The following is a 12,555-nucleotide window of genomic DNA, read 5'->3' as shown; positions in this document are numbered from 1 at the left end:
TATCCTTTGCTTCAAGATTTGGGGGGTACTATTTCTCCTTGGGGAAAGAGTGCCTTATTGAACACTCATACCGTTCTTCACAGATTACAGACAATCCCTATGGGCCACAGTAGTTGGACACTCTGTGAGCAGCTTATGATGGAGGGACATTTCTAACAGACAGTCTCTAATTGTATGATAGACAAAGTGTCCCCTTGCTAGGACCTTCAGTGACCAGCTGTAATCTGCATGGAAACCTGGCAGTAAGTGTTCCATTTCCACAGTAGAAATTAAACATTACGCAGTGTAAATTTAAATCAATGGATTGTCTGTCTAATGCAGTGCAAGACAGGTCTTCCAGAGAAAAAGACTTTTTGCCACCCTCTTTAGCTAAGAGGTACGGTCCCTGAACAAAGGACCCAATCTATTAACTTACAATTCAAAAATGATGGATTTACATGGCCCAATGTTTAGGACGATTATTGGGAGCAAACGTTTGTAGGAACACTAGTTCCCGATAATCAGCCCCTGTAAAGGTACCGTAGATCACCCCATGAACGAGATGCATCAAAAGGGACATATATGGCCGTGATGAGAACATAGTCCTGCCACTTTGCAAATCACTAGTCAGACCACACATGGAGTACTGTGTACAGTGCTGGGCTCCTGTGAACAAAGCAGACATAGCAGAGCTGAAGAGGGTTCAGAGGACGGCAACTAAAGCAATAACTGGAATGGGGCAACTACAGTACTCAGAAAGATTATTGAAATTAATGTTATTCACTTTAGAAAAAAAGATGACTGAGGGGAGATCTAATAACTATAAAGAAAAGAGAAGTGTAGCAGCTCTCACCTGCCCTTCCTTTAATTGTGAGCACGGACAGCCCGTGTCAGGTGCGGGCGGCAATGGAAAAAAGAAGTTGAGAAAATCCAGCTCCACTTGGATAAAGGAATATGTGTTTATTCAGCTTGCGGTTAAAAACTCATCCAAGATTTACAAAATTAGCAGTCTTGTCTACGCGTTTCGGGCTACCAGAGACAATTCCAGCCCTTCTTCATGACCTGGAACTGTCTCTGGTAGCCCGAAACGCGTAGACAAGACTGCTAATTTTGTAATCCTTGGATGAGTTTTTAACCGCAAGCTGAATAAACACATATTCCTTTATCCAAGTGGAGCTGGATTTTCTCAACTTCTTTTTTCCATCTAATAACTATGTATAAATATATCAGGAGTCAGTACAGAGATCTCTCCCATCATCTATTAATCCCCAGGACTGTGAAGACTGCGTCTGGAAGAAGGTTTGTACACAAACATAGAAAGGGATTCTTTACGGTAAGAGCAGTGACACTATGGAACTCTCTGCCTGAGGAGGTGGTGATGGTGAGTACAATAAAAGAGTTCAAGAGGGGCCTGGATGTATTTCTGGAGTGTAATAATATTACAGGCTATAGCTACTAGAGAGGGGTCGTTGATCCAGGGAGTTATTCTGATTGCCGGATTGGTGTCGGGAAGGAATTTTTATTCCTCTATTGGCTTCTACCTCACAGTTTTTTTTTGCCTTCCTGGATCAACTTGCAGGATAACAGGCTGAACTGGATAGGCAGATGTCTTTTTTCAGCCTTACAAACTATGTTACTAATGAGTGAAACACTCGTTCATCTGGTGGAATGATCTATCATGCGGACACCTCAATCATTGTTTCTGGGCAGCAGGAGGTGATCATTGCATGTAAATGCACCTCTTCACCTCCACTGATGAGCAAACAGTTATCGCAAAGGAACACTGCTCACACTTCGTGTGTAAATGCGGCCTTAAAAAGTATATAAAAATGAGGGACACAGTAAATCAAATTTTATAGAATCCACTGAATATATACCTATATATATTGTATATCATAAACTGATATTCATTAAAAACGAATCACACTGTGAATATTTATAGTTGTCTTTAATTGAAATTCATATAGGCAATGGATGGCCAAAGCATGCAACAAAGTTTTAACTATTGCTATGGCACGTCTTGAACTCTGTTCAAGTAGATCAGATATTGCAACCCATAAACCATTGTTTAACACAAAATCCCCTGGAATGCTGCAGCAGAACATTTTGAGAGTAATTAAAAGGCAGGTTCCTTAGGAGATTTGGACTTGTCCGGCGGATGTGTAGTAACCGGATGTATCTGAGGAGAACCTTTGAGAAAGATGAACCATGTCCAGATTGACTTCTCCAAAATAGAACTTGTCATAGAGCTGCAAATACAAAATACTTCAGATAAGTGATTTTTGCAGAAGCATTGGAGAAAAAAGTTTAACATCTCTATAGATCTCATTATATTTCATATGATGCTCTTCTGTCAAATCTGCTTCCCATCCAATACTGCTGTTGCAGATACCCAGGATTCAGCATGATAACTCCCCAGAGGACTTATTTGATGTCTGTATTCATTCAATATTCACTTACATCAGGAATCAAACATGTGAAACACATCAGAATCTTCTACAGCTGCTTCACTGCCAGAGGAGTGGGAGCCCTAGAGTAGATTTAGCTAAGAGTCTGTTTTTTTGTTAGCACAGCGTGTAGTTCTGTGTATGCAGAGAACTTTGGGAATAATATTCCTATGGGAACATTTAGTTTCTTTCAATACTAATTGGCTATTTGCATATTAATCACTGTCGTGCTTGCAGGTTCAATTCTAAGACAGATGAATTAGGATGTGATACAGATAAATATTTGTGTAGATGAACTTTATACTTATGCAGATATGGACTTACAAGTCCAAGCTCACCCATCTAGCCTTGGGGACTTAGCTTTTTTTTACGCCTGGAAAGTCATATGTTTACAACCTCTAGTACAATTACACAGAGCCAATTACTGGAGCTAAATGTATAGTGTTTGTCATGCTCCACTGGTATTATGGAGCCCATAAACTGCACAACTCGAGTTTTGCCGTGGAAGAAGCAGAAAACTTGGTGAAACTCTTGTGGGGCGCTTTATGAACCCCATGCTGTTTTTAGAGTTTTGATATGCTGTCAAGAGTACAAAAAAGCCACCTTTTGCAAATCCTCTAAAAAGATATGTAACTACTGCAATATGTCATGCAGAATCCAAACAGCACTGATTAACTTAAGGAGGTGCAATTTCAAATTGGGTCTGTTCCCCCTATGAAGATCTTCCTTTATTTGTGATCTCCTTGCTATCTCGTAATATAAAATTACTTGAGCGTGGAGGAACTTGGATACTATCTTCATTGTCTGCTGCAACTGCCATTTATTATTGCAAGTAATTTATAAGCAGTTGGCTCTTGATGTGTTGAAAACAGAGAACATGGGCAAGTATAAGAATCTGAGTGACTTACAAGGACCACATTTTGATAGCAAGGATTGTGATGACTATATAAGAGCAATTCCAAAACCAGGTCTCATGAGGTGTTTCTGGTATACAGTGGTTAGTACCCACCAAAAGTGGACCAAAGAATTAACAACTTTGCCTGGTAGCTCATTGATGCATGTGGGGAGAGACGGTTAGCCTATCTGGTATGCTCCCACAGAAGAGCTACTGCAGCACACATTTCTGAAAAAAGTACTCCTAGCTGTAACAGAAACATGTCAGAACACACAGGCTGTCCAAGCATGCTACATACTGGGCTGCATAGCTGCAGATTGGCTAAAGCAGTCCAAACAGCCAAAAGCACATATAATGAACACATGTACATCAGAACTGGTCCATGGGGCAATGGAAGAAGGTGACCTGGTCTTAAATTTTCTTTTACATCCTGTGGATAGCTGGGGGTGTGCGCATCACTTACTGTAGGAAGAGATGGCACCAGGATAGACTATGGGAAGAACACCTGACGGCATAGGCAATGTAATGTTCTGCCGAGAAGTCTTATGCCCTGCCACTCATGTGGCTACTACTTGTACATGTACCACCTTCCCAAACATTGCTGCAGACTAAGTTCATCCCTTCATGGCAATGGTATTCCCTCATGGTAGTGGCCTCTGTCTTTCAGAACTGCTCACATATGGCTTGAGGAACGTGATAAAGAGTTCAAGGTGTTGACTTCGGCTCTAAATACAAAATCAAGCCCAATCCATGGAAACCCCACCTCTTTACCTACAGGACTTAAGGGCCATTTACATGGGCCAACAATTGAACAGATTATCGCTAACGAGTGTTACTGGTAACGTTGGTTAGCGATGATCTTGTGGTGTAAATGCACCGCCGATTACCCAATAAATGAGCAAAATGCTTGTTCATTGGGTAATAGGATCTTCTGTGCAGCACACAAGATCATCATTTCCTGGTGGCAGATTGTGATGTGTTAACACGATCTACTGCCGGGAAACAACGAGTCAGTATGGGGAAGAGCTACGGCATTAGCGATCGCTCCTCCCCATATTAGTGGCCAGTTGGAAAACTGCAGGTTCAGGATTTTACATTTTTTGTTTAAATACAGAGAGTGAAAGTATAAATAAAAAATAACATCATCAAAAATTCAGTAAAAGTATGGTAAACATAAAAACGTGTTTTAATCTATACTAATGTGTGGCTATAGTAACTCAAATACTGTCTTGCATTTACTGTGAAAACAAAGGTTATACAGATCAAGTTCATTAGGAAGAAATTATATAACAATCTCACTCTGCTAGAACATGCAGTAGATGGCTAGCGTCACTCCAATTCCAGGTAGCAGGCTAACAACACAATTGCTTCAGTCGGCAAAATCTATTGTCAAATGCAATAATCCACATCAAAACCAGCAAACAAGAAGCACAATGCACTCCCAGGGTCTCTGACTCATCGCTTTCACACAAAATGTAAGGAATCAAGAAAGGCAAGCTTCAAAGCTGTCCACATTTAAAGCATTGATCCAATATAACATTTCCCATTCACTAAAGGCCTTTGATACAAAGATAGCAAAACACCATAAAATGCTAAAATCTGAAACATAACTACAGGAGGATGAAAGGTTGCAGTCGCTCCAAAGTCCTAAAGTCTAAGGTGACCCAAAAGGTCCCTCTACCCATATGAGGAGACCAGCACTAGGATAGTTTGGAACATGCGATTGCTCGGGACTGCAAGTGGACTGCACATTGGTGCTCCCCTATAATATGCATGGGACTGCAACACAGCGGTTCTCCTTCATTCTCATCATCAGTGGGGGTCCCAGTCTGACCTCTACTGAACAGTGATTGATGGGATATCCTAGCTATATGCTATCACAGGCTTTATTGGCAAAACTCCATATACACATGAAACCATAATTTGACAGCTAAATATATTTGTAGTAAAAAAATATTTGAAAATGAAAAATCAAAAACCATAAATCACACTGGGATTATGGTTTCCATTCATAACAGCAAGATGGAGAATCTGATTCAAACAAATTGACTTTTACACCAAAAACAGCGCTACCGACATGGGTATTCTTGTCCTCAAAAATATCAGCGTCTCTGATGGAAAGTGAAAAACCAATGTGAAAGATTCTCTATTCAAACATAGATAACATTTAGGACTCATTCAGATGACCATATCCATTTTTGCAGTCTGCAAAGTGTGGATCTGCATAACACGGCATAACATAGCATTTTGCAGAACGGAACGGCCAGCCCTATGATAAAAATGCCTATTCTTGTCCACAATGCCTGACAAGAATAGGACATGTTCTATGTTTTTTTGCGGGGCTGTGGAACATAAGTACGGATGCGGACAGCACACGCGGTGTGCTGTCTGGAACTTTTGAGGCCCCATTGAAACTATGGATTCACTATTGATATATACCTGTGGAAATAAATAGAAACATAGAATGTGTCGGCAGATAAGAACCATTTGGCCCATCTAGTCTGCCCAATATACTAAATACTATGGATAGCCCCTGGCCCTATCTTATATGAAGGATGGCCTTATGCCTATCCCATGCATGCTTAAACTCCTTCACTGTATTTGCAGCTACCACTTCTGCAGGAAGGCTATTCCATGCATCCACTACTCACTCAGTAAAGTAATACTTCCTGATATTACTTTTAAACCTTTGCCCCTCTAATTTAAAACTATGTCCACTTGCAGCAGTTTTTCTTCATTTAAATATTCTCTCCTCTTTTACCTTGTTGATTCCCTTTATGTATTTAAAAGTTTCTATCATATCCCCTCTGTCTCGTCTTTCTTCCAAGCTATACATGTTAAGGTCCCTTAATCTTTCCTGGTAAGTTTTATCCTGCAATCCATGTACCAGTTTAGTAGCTCTTCTCTGAACTCTCTCCAAAGTATTAATATCCTTCTGGAGATATGGACTCCAGTACTGAGCACAATCTCCAAATGAGGTCTCACTAGTGCTCTGTAGAGCGGCATGAGCACCTCCCTCTTTCTACTGGTAATTCCTCTTGCTATACACCCAAGCATTCTGCTAGCATTTCCTGCTGCTCTATGACATTGCCTACTTTTAAGTCTTCTGAAAACATGACCCCTAAATCCCTTTCCTCAGATACTGAGATTAGGACTGTATCACTGATTTTATATTCTGCTCTTGGGTTTTTACGTCCCAGGTGCATTATCTTGCACTTATCAACATTAAATTTTAGTTGCCAGATTTTTGACCATTCCTCTAGTTTTCCTAAGTCCTTTTCCATTTGGTGTATCCCTCCAGGAACATCAACCCTGTTACAAATCTTTGTATCATCAGCAAAAAGACACACCTTACCATTGAGGCCTTCTGCAATTTCGCTGATAAAGATATTAAACAATATGGGTCCCAGAACAGATCCCTGAGGTACCCCACTGGTAACAAGACCTTGGTCTGAATATACTCCATTGACTACAACCCTCTGTTGTCTGTCCCTCAGCCACTGCCTAATCCATTCAACAATATGGGAGTCCAAGCCCAATGACTGCACTTTATTGATAAGCCTTATATGTGGTACAGTATCAAAAGCCTTAATAAAGTCTAGATAAGCGATGTCTACTGCACCTCCTCCATCTATTGGATGGAGCGTCTGCTGGGAGTCTGTTGCACCTAACGTGTATGGCACCTTCCAGCTGTCCCCTGGCAGTTGATGTTGGAGGGGATAACGATTGGACATGTTGGATCCAATTGCCCAACCTTTTTGTTAGCTGGTAGCTAAGCCGTTGCTAGAGGACTTTGTCAAGGATCCCAGTATGGATGAGCGAAGTATTGGAAAATTCGATTTGGCCGCTTCACCGAATTAAAAAAAAAACTTCACTTTGTGCCGAATTACTTTGCCACAAAGCACATTTCTTCGTAAATAGTGGGTGCAATGACAGGGAGCGGCAATTGTGCTGCCCCCCGTCACTGTAACCCTCAGATGGCGCATTCATACATGATCGCGGCATCTGATAGCAATATAACAGTGTGAATAAAAAATTATAAAAAATCATACTTAGGCCTCATGCACACGACAGTTCTGTTTTTTTGCGGAACGGAACGGGTGTCCCATTGTAAAAATGCCTATTCTTGTCCGCAAAACGGACAAGAATAGGACATGCTATATTTTTTTTTTGCGGGGCCTCGGAACGGAGTGCTGTCTGCATCTTTTGCGGCCCCATTGAAGTGAATCGATCCACACCCGAGCCGCAAAAACTGCGACTCGGATGCGGACCCGAAAAATGGTCGTGTGCATGAGGCCTTACACTGATTCATTTGATCACGAACAAATAAATCTAGCACGAAATCTCCCAAGGCCCATGATGACGTCACCACGTCAGCTGGCGTGGTGACGTCATACATCACCGCGCACAGGATTTCGTCAGAGATCTTCAAACATGATGGCGGCAGCTGGCTCTTCGAGCTCGAATGGAAAGTATGATTTTATTTTATTTTTTACACCATTTCAGTTAAAATCGATTCGTTAACACGAAGCATGGGGAAATTTGACTTTGTGGCAAATCGAATTATCCCTGAACTTCAGGATGCATTCCACTTTGTGGGGTTCGATTCGCTCAACACTAGATCCCAGCATGCATATGTATGAGTGAATCGGGAGAGTTTGCTGTCATCCGAATGCTCACTCGTCTATCTAATGTCTATGGCTAGCTTTACAGAAACTTAAAGGGGTTCTACACCTTTTTATTAATGATGATCTATCCAAAAGGATAGATAATCAGTAAGATAAAGGGACAGAACCCCTTTAAAGATAGACAGGTTTGGATTAAGACAATTAGCGGTTTCCCAAAACATGTTTTTCATAGAAGAACGTGGAGAAATTGTCTCCCACACAAATGTAATTATAAATACAGTCATTTCTGCTTAACGATATTAACTTTACATACAGTATTTACTATTAATACAAATTTCTGTTGCTATATGTAAGCTATAATTTACTGCAATTATTTTATAACAAAATCGACTTTTACCGGTGTTGTCTTTCTACGGCTCCATTTGAAATGGTTCCTATTGGTGGCTATTGTGCCTATTTAATGCTTTAAGCATTTCAGGATATTTTTTCTGTTTCACGTATGTGGCAGCTTGAATACAAATCATATGTTTTGACCATTGTGTTTCCAGATCCGTCCTGCTGTTGCTTTTGACAAAACGTAAAATCACGACATGAAGGAAATACAAAGCATTTCCTGCCGAGAATGATTAAGATTACACTTGAAGCTGTGAGAGGTTCGCTACCATATTTTATAGTTAAAGCAAAAGGTAATGGTGAGATGCGTATTGTTTTTCCCCGTAGAGCAGAGGACATCCGGCAGAAAGTAACATTCCTGACAAAACACACTCAACCCGCTCCCTGCTCCAGATGCCTGCTGCCAGGAAAACAGCTCCACGGCTACAGATGCATTATTTCATATAGAGAAATATCATACATCATACTGTATATATAGCCAGCACATACATGGCTATTGCCATTGCAGGAGGAACTACTCAATAATGCACACCTTGATCTAGTAGGAGCCTGGCTCATATTTAACACTTGGAACTTTGAGATGCACCATGTTCTGGTTTCGGTCCTAGTAATATTTGTAGGTCTAAATTTGTTGGGCTAAAAAAAAAAAAAAAAAGTTTACCTTTGATAAATGTTTGCTTTGAACAACCCCATCACAGGATGCCTCCCTTGCTGCTGGTTCTGCCAGGCATCACCTGTAATCTGCAGAGGAATCCTGCATCGTGTTCATTTTTCCAGCAGTGCCACCACAGGAGAAATAAAGAACTGCATGATGGCAATTTCGGAGGACCCGTCTCCTTTCCTGACATGTCTGTTTTAGTAAATACTTGCACTCCCCAAGTAATAACACTTCTGGAGCATCTATTTCTATGACTTTATGTTCTACCATTCCTTAATTATCCCAGCTAGAAATTATGACTGGTCAGCAGTTTTTAATGAAGGTCTAGATTGATGTTACCAGTAGGGGTTGTGCCCCCAAGCAGTCTGATACTCACAGCATTGACTGGATAGTGTCAGGCTGTGCAGGGACACACCCCTAACTGGTAACACCCATCTGGACCTTTAATGCAAACAGTTACTCATTTATTCATGACTTCTCTCAGGAATAATAAAGGAATGGAACAACATAGAGTCATAAGAATAGAAGGTCTGGAATTATTATTAAAAGGGCGATGCAAGTAGTTGCTAAAATCGACATGTCAGGAGAGGTTACAGATCCTCTTTAATTCAAAGGTCTGTCTGTGTAATGTATGTTAGGTACAGGCTGTGACCTTCAAAGAGACAGTTGCTTCAGATACACGATGGAGGTCACAAATGAAAAAAAAAAAACTCTGTTATCAGAATGTTCTAAAAGGATGAAACTGGAGACTTGGTGGGTGAAAAGAGCGTTCCATAAAAATGATAATGCAATAGACAACATGGATGGATACATGCCAATGGGAAGTCTAAAGTGGCTTTATTAAGACCTGGGGAAACTAGACTGATCTGTGCCAGTGTCTGACATTTACAAAATGTACTATTCTGGTGACAGAGAAAAAAAAATCTCTCCTTGAGTGCTCCCTCAAGGAATAATTTAATCTGTCAGTTCTCATTAATGAACTGTCTTGTGCTCCTGGTGGTCTAGATTGAAAGTGAAATGCTTATAATAGGTTCAGCAGCATATTTAATCTAAAAAAAAGAAATCCCCCCCCCCCCCCACACACATTGTACCTGCATCTGGCAGCAACTAAATATTGTACAGGATTACATGTAAAAGCAAATTTGTCATCAGAAAATACCCTATTATTTAAATGATGTTTTCATGTTAAACATTTTTTTTTTGAATTTTGGGTGAATTTTTTTTATTATTTTCCATGTTACTATCTATAGTTAAAAAAATACCATCACAGGCAGGACTACAATGACAGATATCACTTTTGTATAGATAACTCAGGATCCACCATTCACAATAGGTGATATCACAGCTTTTCTACTCTCGCCTGACCTCTGCCCAGGTCACAGAGCATGCCTAGAAAAATCTCCAATGGAAGACCATTGTGTCTATCACCAATGTGGTTACTCTCAAAGAACAGGACGTCTTGACATATTTTGGGTGTAGTGGTCAGTGTGAAAATGGCATGATTTTAGGATTTTTGTTTAATATCGATAGAGCACAATTTTTTATTTTTTATTTAACACATGCTCTTTAATATCCTGCACAGTGTAAGCCTTGCTGTAGTTTTCATAAGACGCAACATCCCTTGGATTTAGTGCCATTTTGTCCCACTGATTCAAACTTCGGAAATGGCATGTGAAAAACGCCACTACATTCTGGTTACAATAAAGTTACGGTAGTTTCAGGAATGGTCAAGTACTAAATAATTAAAATGAGCATAGTCTGATCCTAATGTCTGCATTATATAAGAAATGGCCTGTGTATTGGAGCAATCTGTAGACTGATGGAGATAGTTGAGTGCTGTACTTGCCCCACTCACTATTGGTCCCATAAACTTTGAATGGAGCAGCAGGCTCCATGTGTGACCACCGCTCCATTCAAACTCCTCCAGAATTGGGGATTAGCACAATGTCCATTAGCCTTTGGAAAGTGGCGGGGACGCCATGCAGACCAAAGGGTAACACCTTATACTGAAGGCCGTTTTCTCTTTGGCAGCCTCTGTTAGGGGTACCTGCCAGTACCCTTTGGTGAGGTCCAAAACAGAAAAATACCGGGCTTGTCTTAACCCCTCAATCAGCTCCTCTACCCGGGGCATAGGATACGCATCGAACTTGGAGATTTAGTTTTGTTTCCAGAAATCGGTACAGAATCGTAACGACCTGTCCAGCTTTTGGTATTAAGACTGGCCCACTCACTTTTGGACTCCTCAGTTGCACTTCCTCCGAGATGGCTTGTCGTCGAGCCTCAGGTACCCGGTATGGTTTCAACCGGATTTTGGCCTGAGCCTCAGTGACAATATCATGCTGGATTATGGAAGTGCGTCCAGGGAGGTCTGAGAACACGTCCGTGTTCCTGCTGATGAACTCCCTGGCCTCCTGAGTCTGTTTAGAGGAGAGGCTGTCTCCTCCTAGAAAACTCGGCCGTGGGCTATCGTCAGTACTGGTTTCCCTATCTTTCCAAGGTTTGAACAAATTCACACGCTACACCTGCTCCGGCTTCCGCCTCCCTGCATGGTGTACCTTGTAGTAAACTTTTTGAGTACCTCGTAGGGTACCTGCCACCTAGCCAGTAACTTACTGTCCACTGTCGGTATACCAGAACCAAAACCCGATCTCCCGAGTTAAAGATCCGGACCCGAGCCTGCCGATTATGCACCCGACTTTGAGCTCGCTGAGCTGCCTCCATATGTTCCTTTACCAGCAGCAACACGGTTTCCATACGTTTCTGCATCTGGGTAACATATTCAGATGCAGTGTGGGTTGTTGCTCCCACGTCTCTTTGGCTATATCCAACAGACTACGTGGATGTCTGCCATATAGAGGTTCGAAGGGCAAGAACCCAGTAGAGGCCTGGGGCACTTCTCGCACTGCAAACATAAGATAGGGTCCCAGTCCTTCCCATCCTTAGACACTACTTGTTTTAACATGGTTTTTAACGTTTTATTAAACCTTTCTACTAGGCCGTCAGTTTGCGGATGATAGACGGACATCCGTATCTGCTTGATGTTCAGCAAATTAAGAGTTCCCGCACGACCTTGGACATAAAAAGGGTTCCCCTGGTCAGTCAGAACCTCTTTAGGTAGCACCACTCTGGAGAACATCTCCATTAACTCCTTTGCTATGAGTTTGGCCGATGTATGTCACAGTGGCACCGCTGCCGGGTACCGAGTGGCATAGTCTAGGACTACCAAGATATGGTGCCCTCTAGCGGACTTCGGTACTGGGCCTACGAGATCCATAGCGATTCTTTCAAAAGGAGTCTCGATAATCAGGAGAGGCACTAAGGGACTGCAGAACAGGTGCTGGGGGCTAGTTGTTTGGCAGGTTTGGCAAGACTTACAAAAGTCATCCACCTCTCTAAACACACTGGGCCAGTAAAACCGTTGTAGTATCCGGTCCTGTGTCTTCTGCAGTTCCAGATGACCCCCGAGAAGCCCAGGGCACCACCAACTGTTCAATGGGTTCACCCCGCAGCTGGTTTACCTAATATAGCATATTCTGGTTGACCACAAAACGGGGA

General features: G+C 41.7%; 1 protein-coding gene across 1 annotated transcript in view; it reads right to left on the bottom strand.

Moving 5' to 3' along the window:
• Positions 1-1,908: 1,908 nt before the first annotated feature.
• Positions 1,909-12,555, bottom strand: part of ASCC1 (activating signal cointegrator 1 complex subunit 1) — a 331,000-nt gene continuing 320,353 nt past the window's right edge. The window contains exon 10 of the mRNA XM_044297852.1: positions 1,909-2,228. Coding sequence (XP_044153787.1) covers positions 2,112-2,228 — 117 coding nt within the window. The 3' untranslated portion in view covers positions 1,909-2,111. The remainder of the gene's footprint in view (positions 2,229-12,555) is intronic.

The sequence above is a fragment of the Bufo gargarizans genome, chromosome 6, assembly GCF_014858855.1.
Source record: "Bufo gargarizans isolate SCDJY-AF-19 chromosome 6, ASM1485885v1, whole genome shotgun sequence".
Classification (NCBI taxonomy): Eukaryota; Metazoa; Chordata; class Amphibia; order Anura; family Bufonidae; genus Bufo; species Bufo gargarizans.
This window is presented reverse-complemented; position numbering and strand designations above follow the sequence as displayed.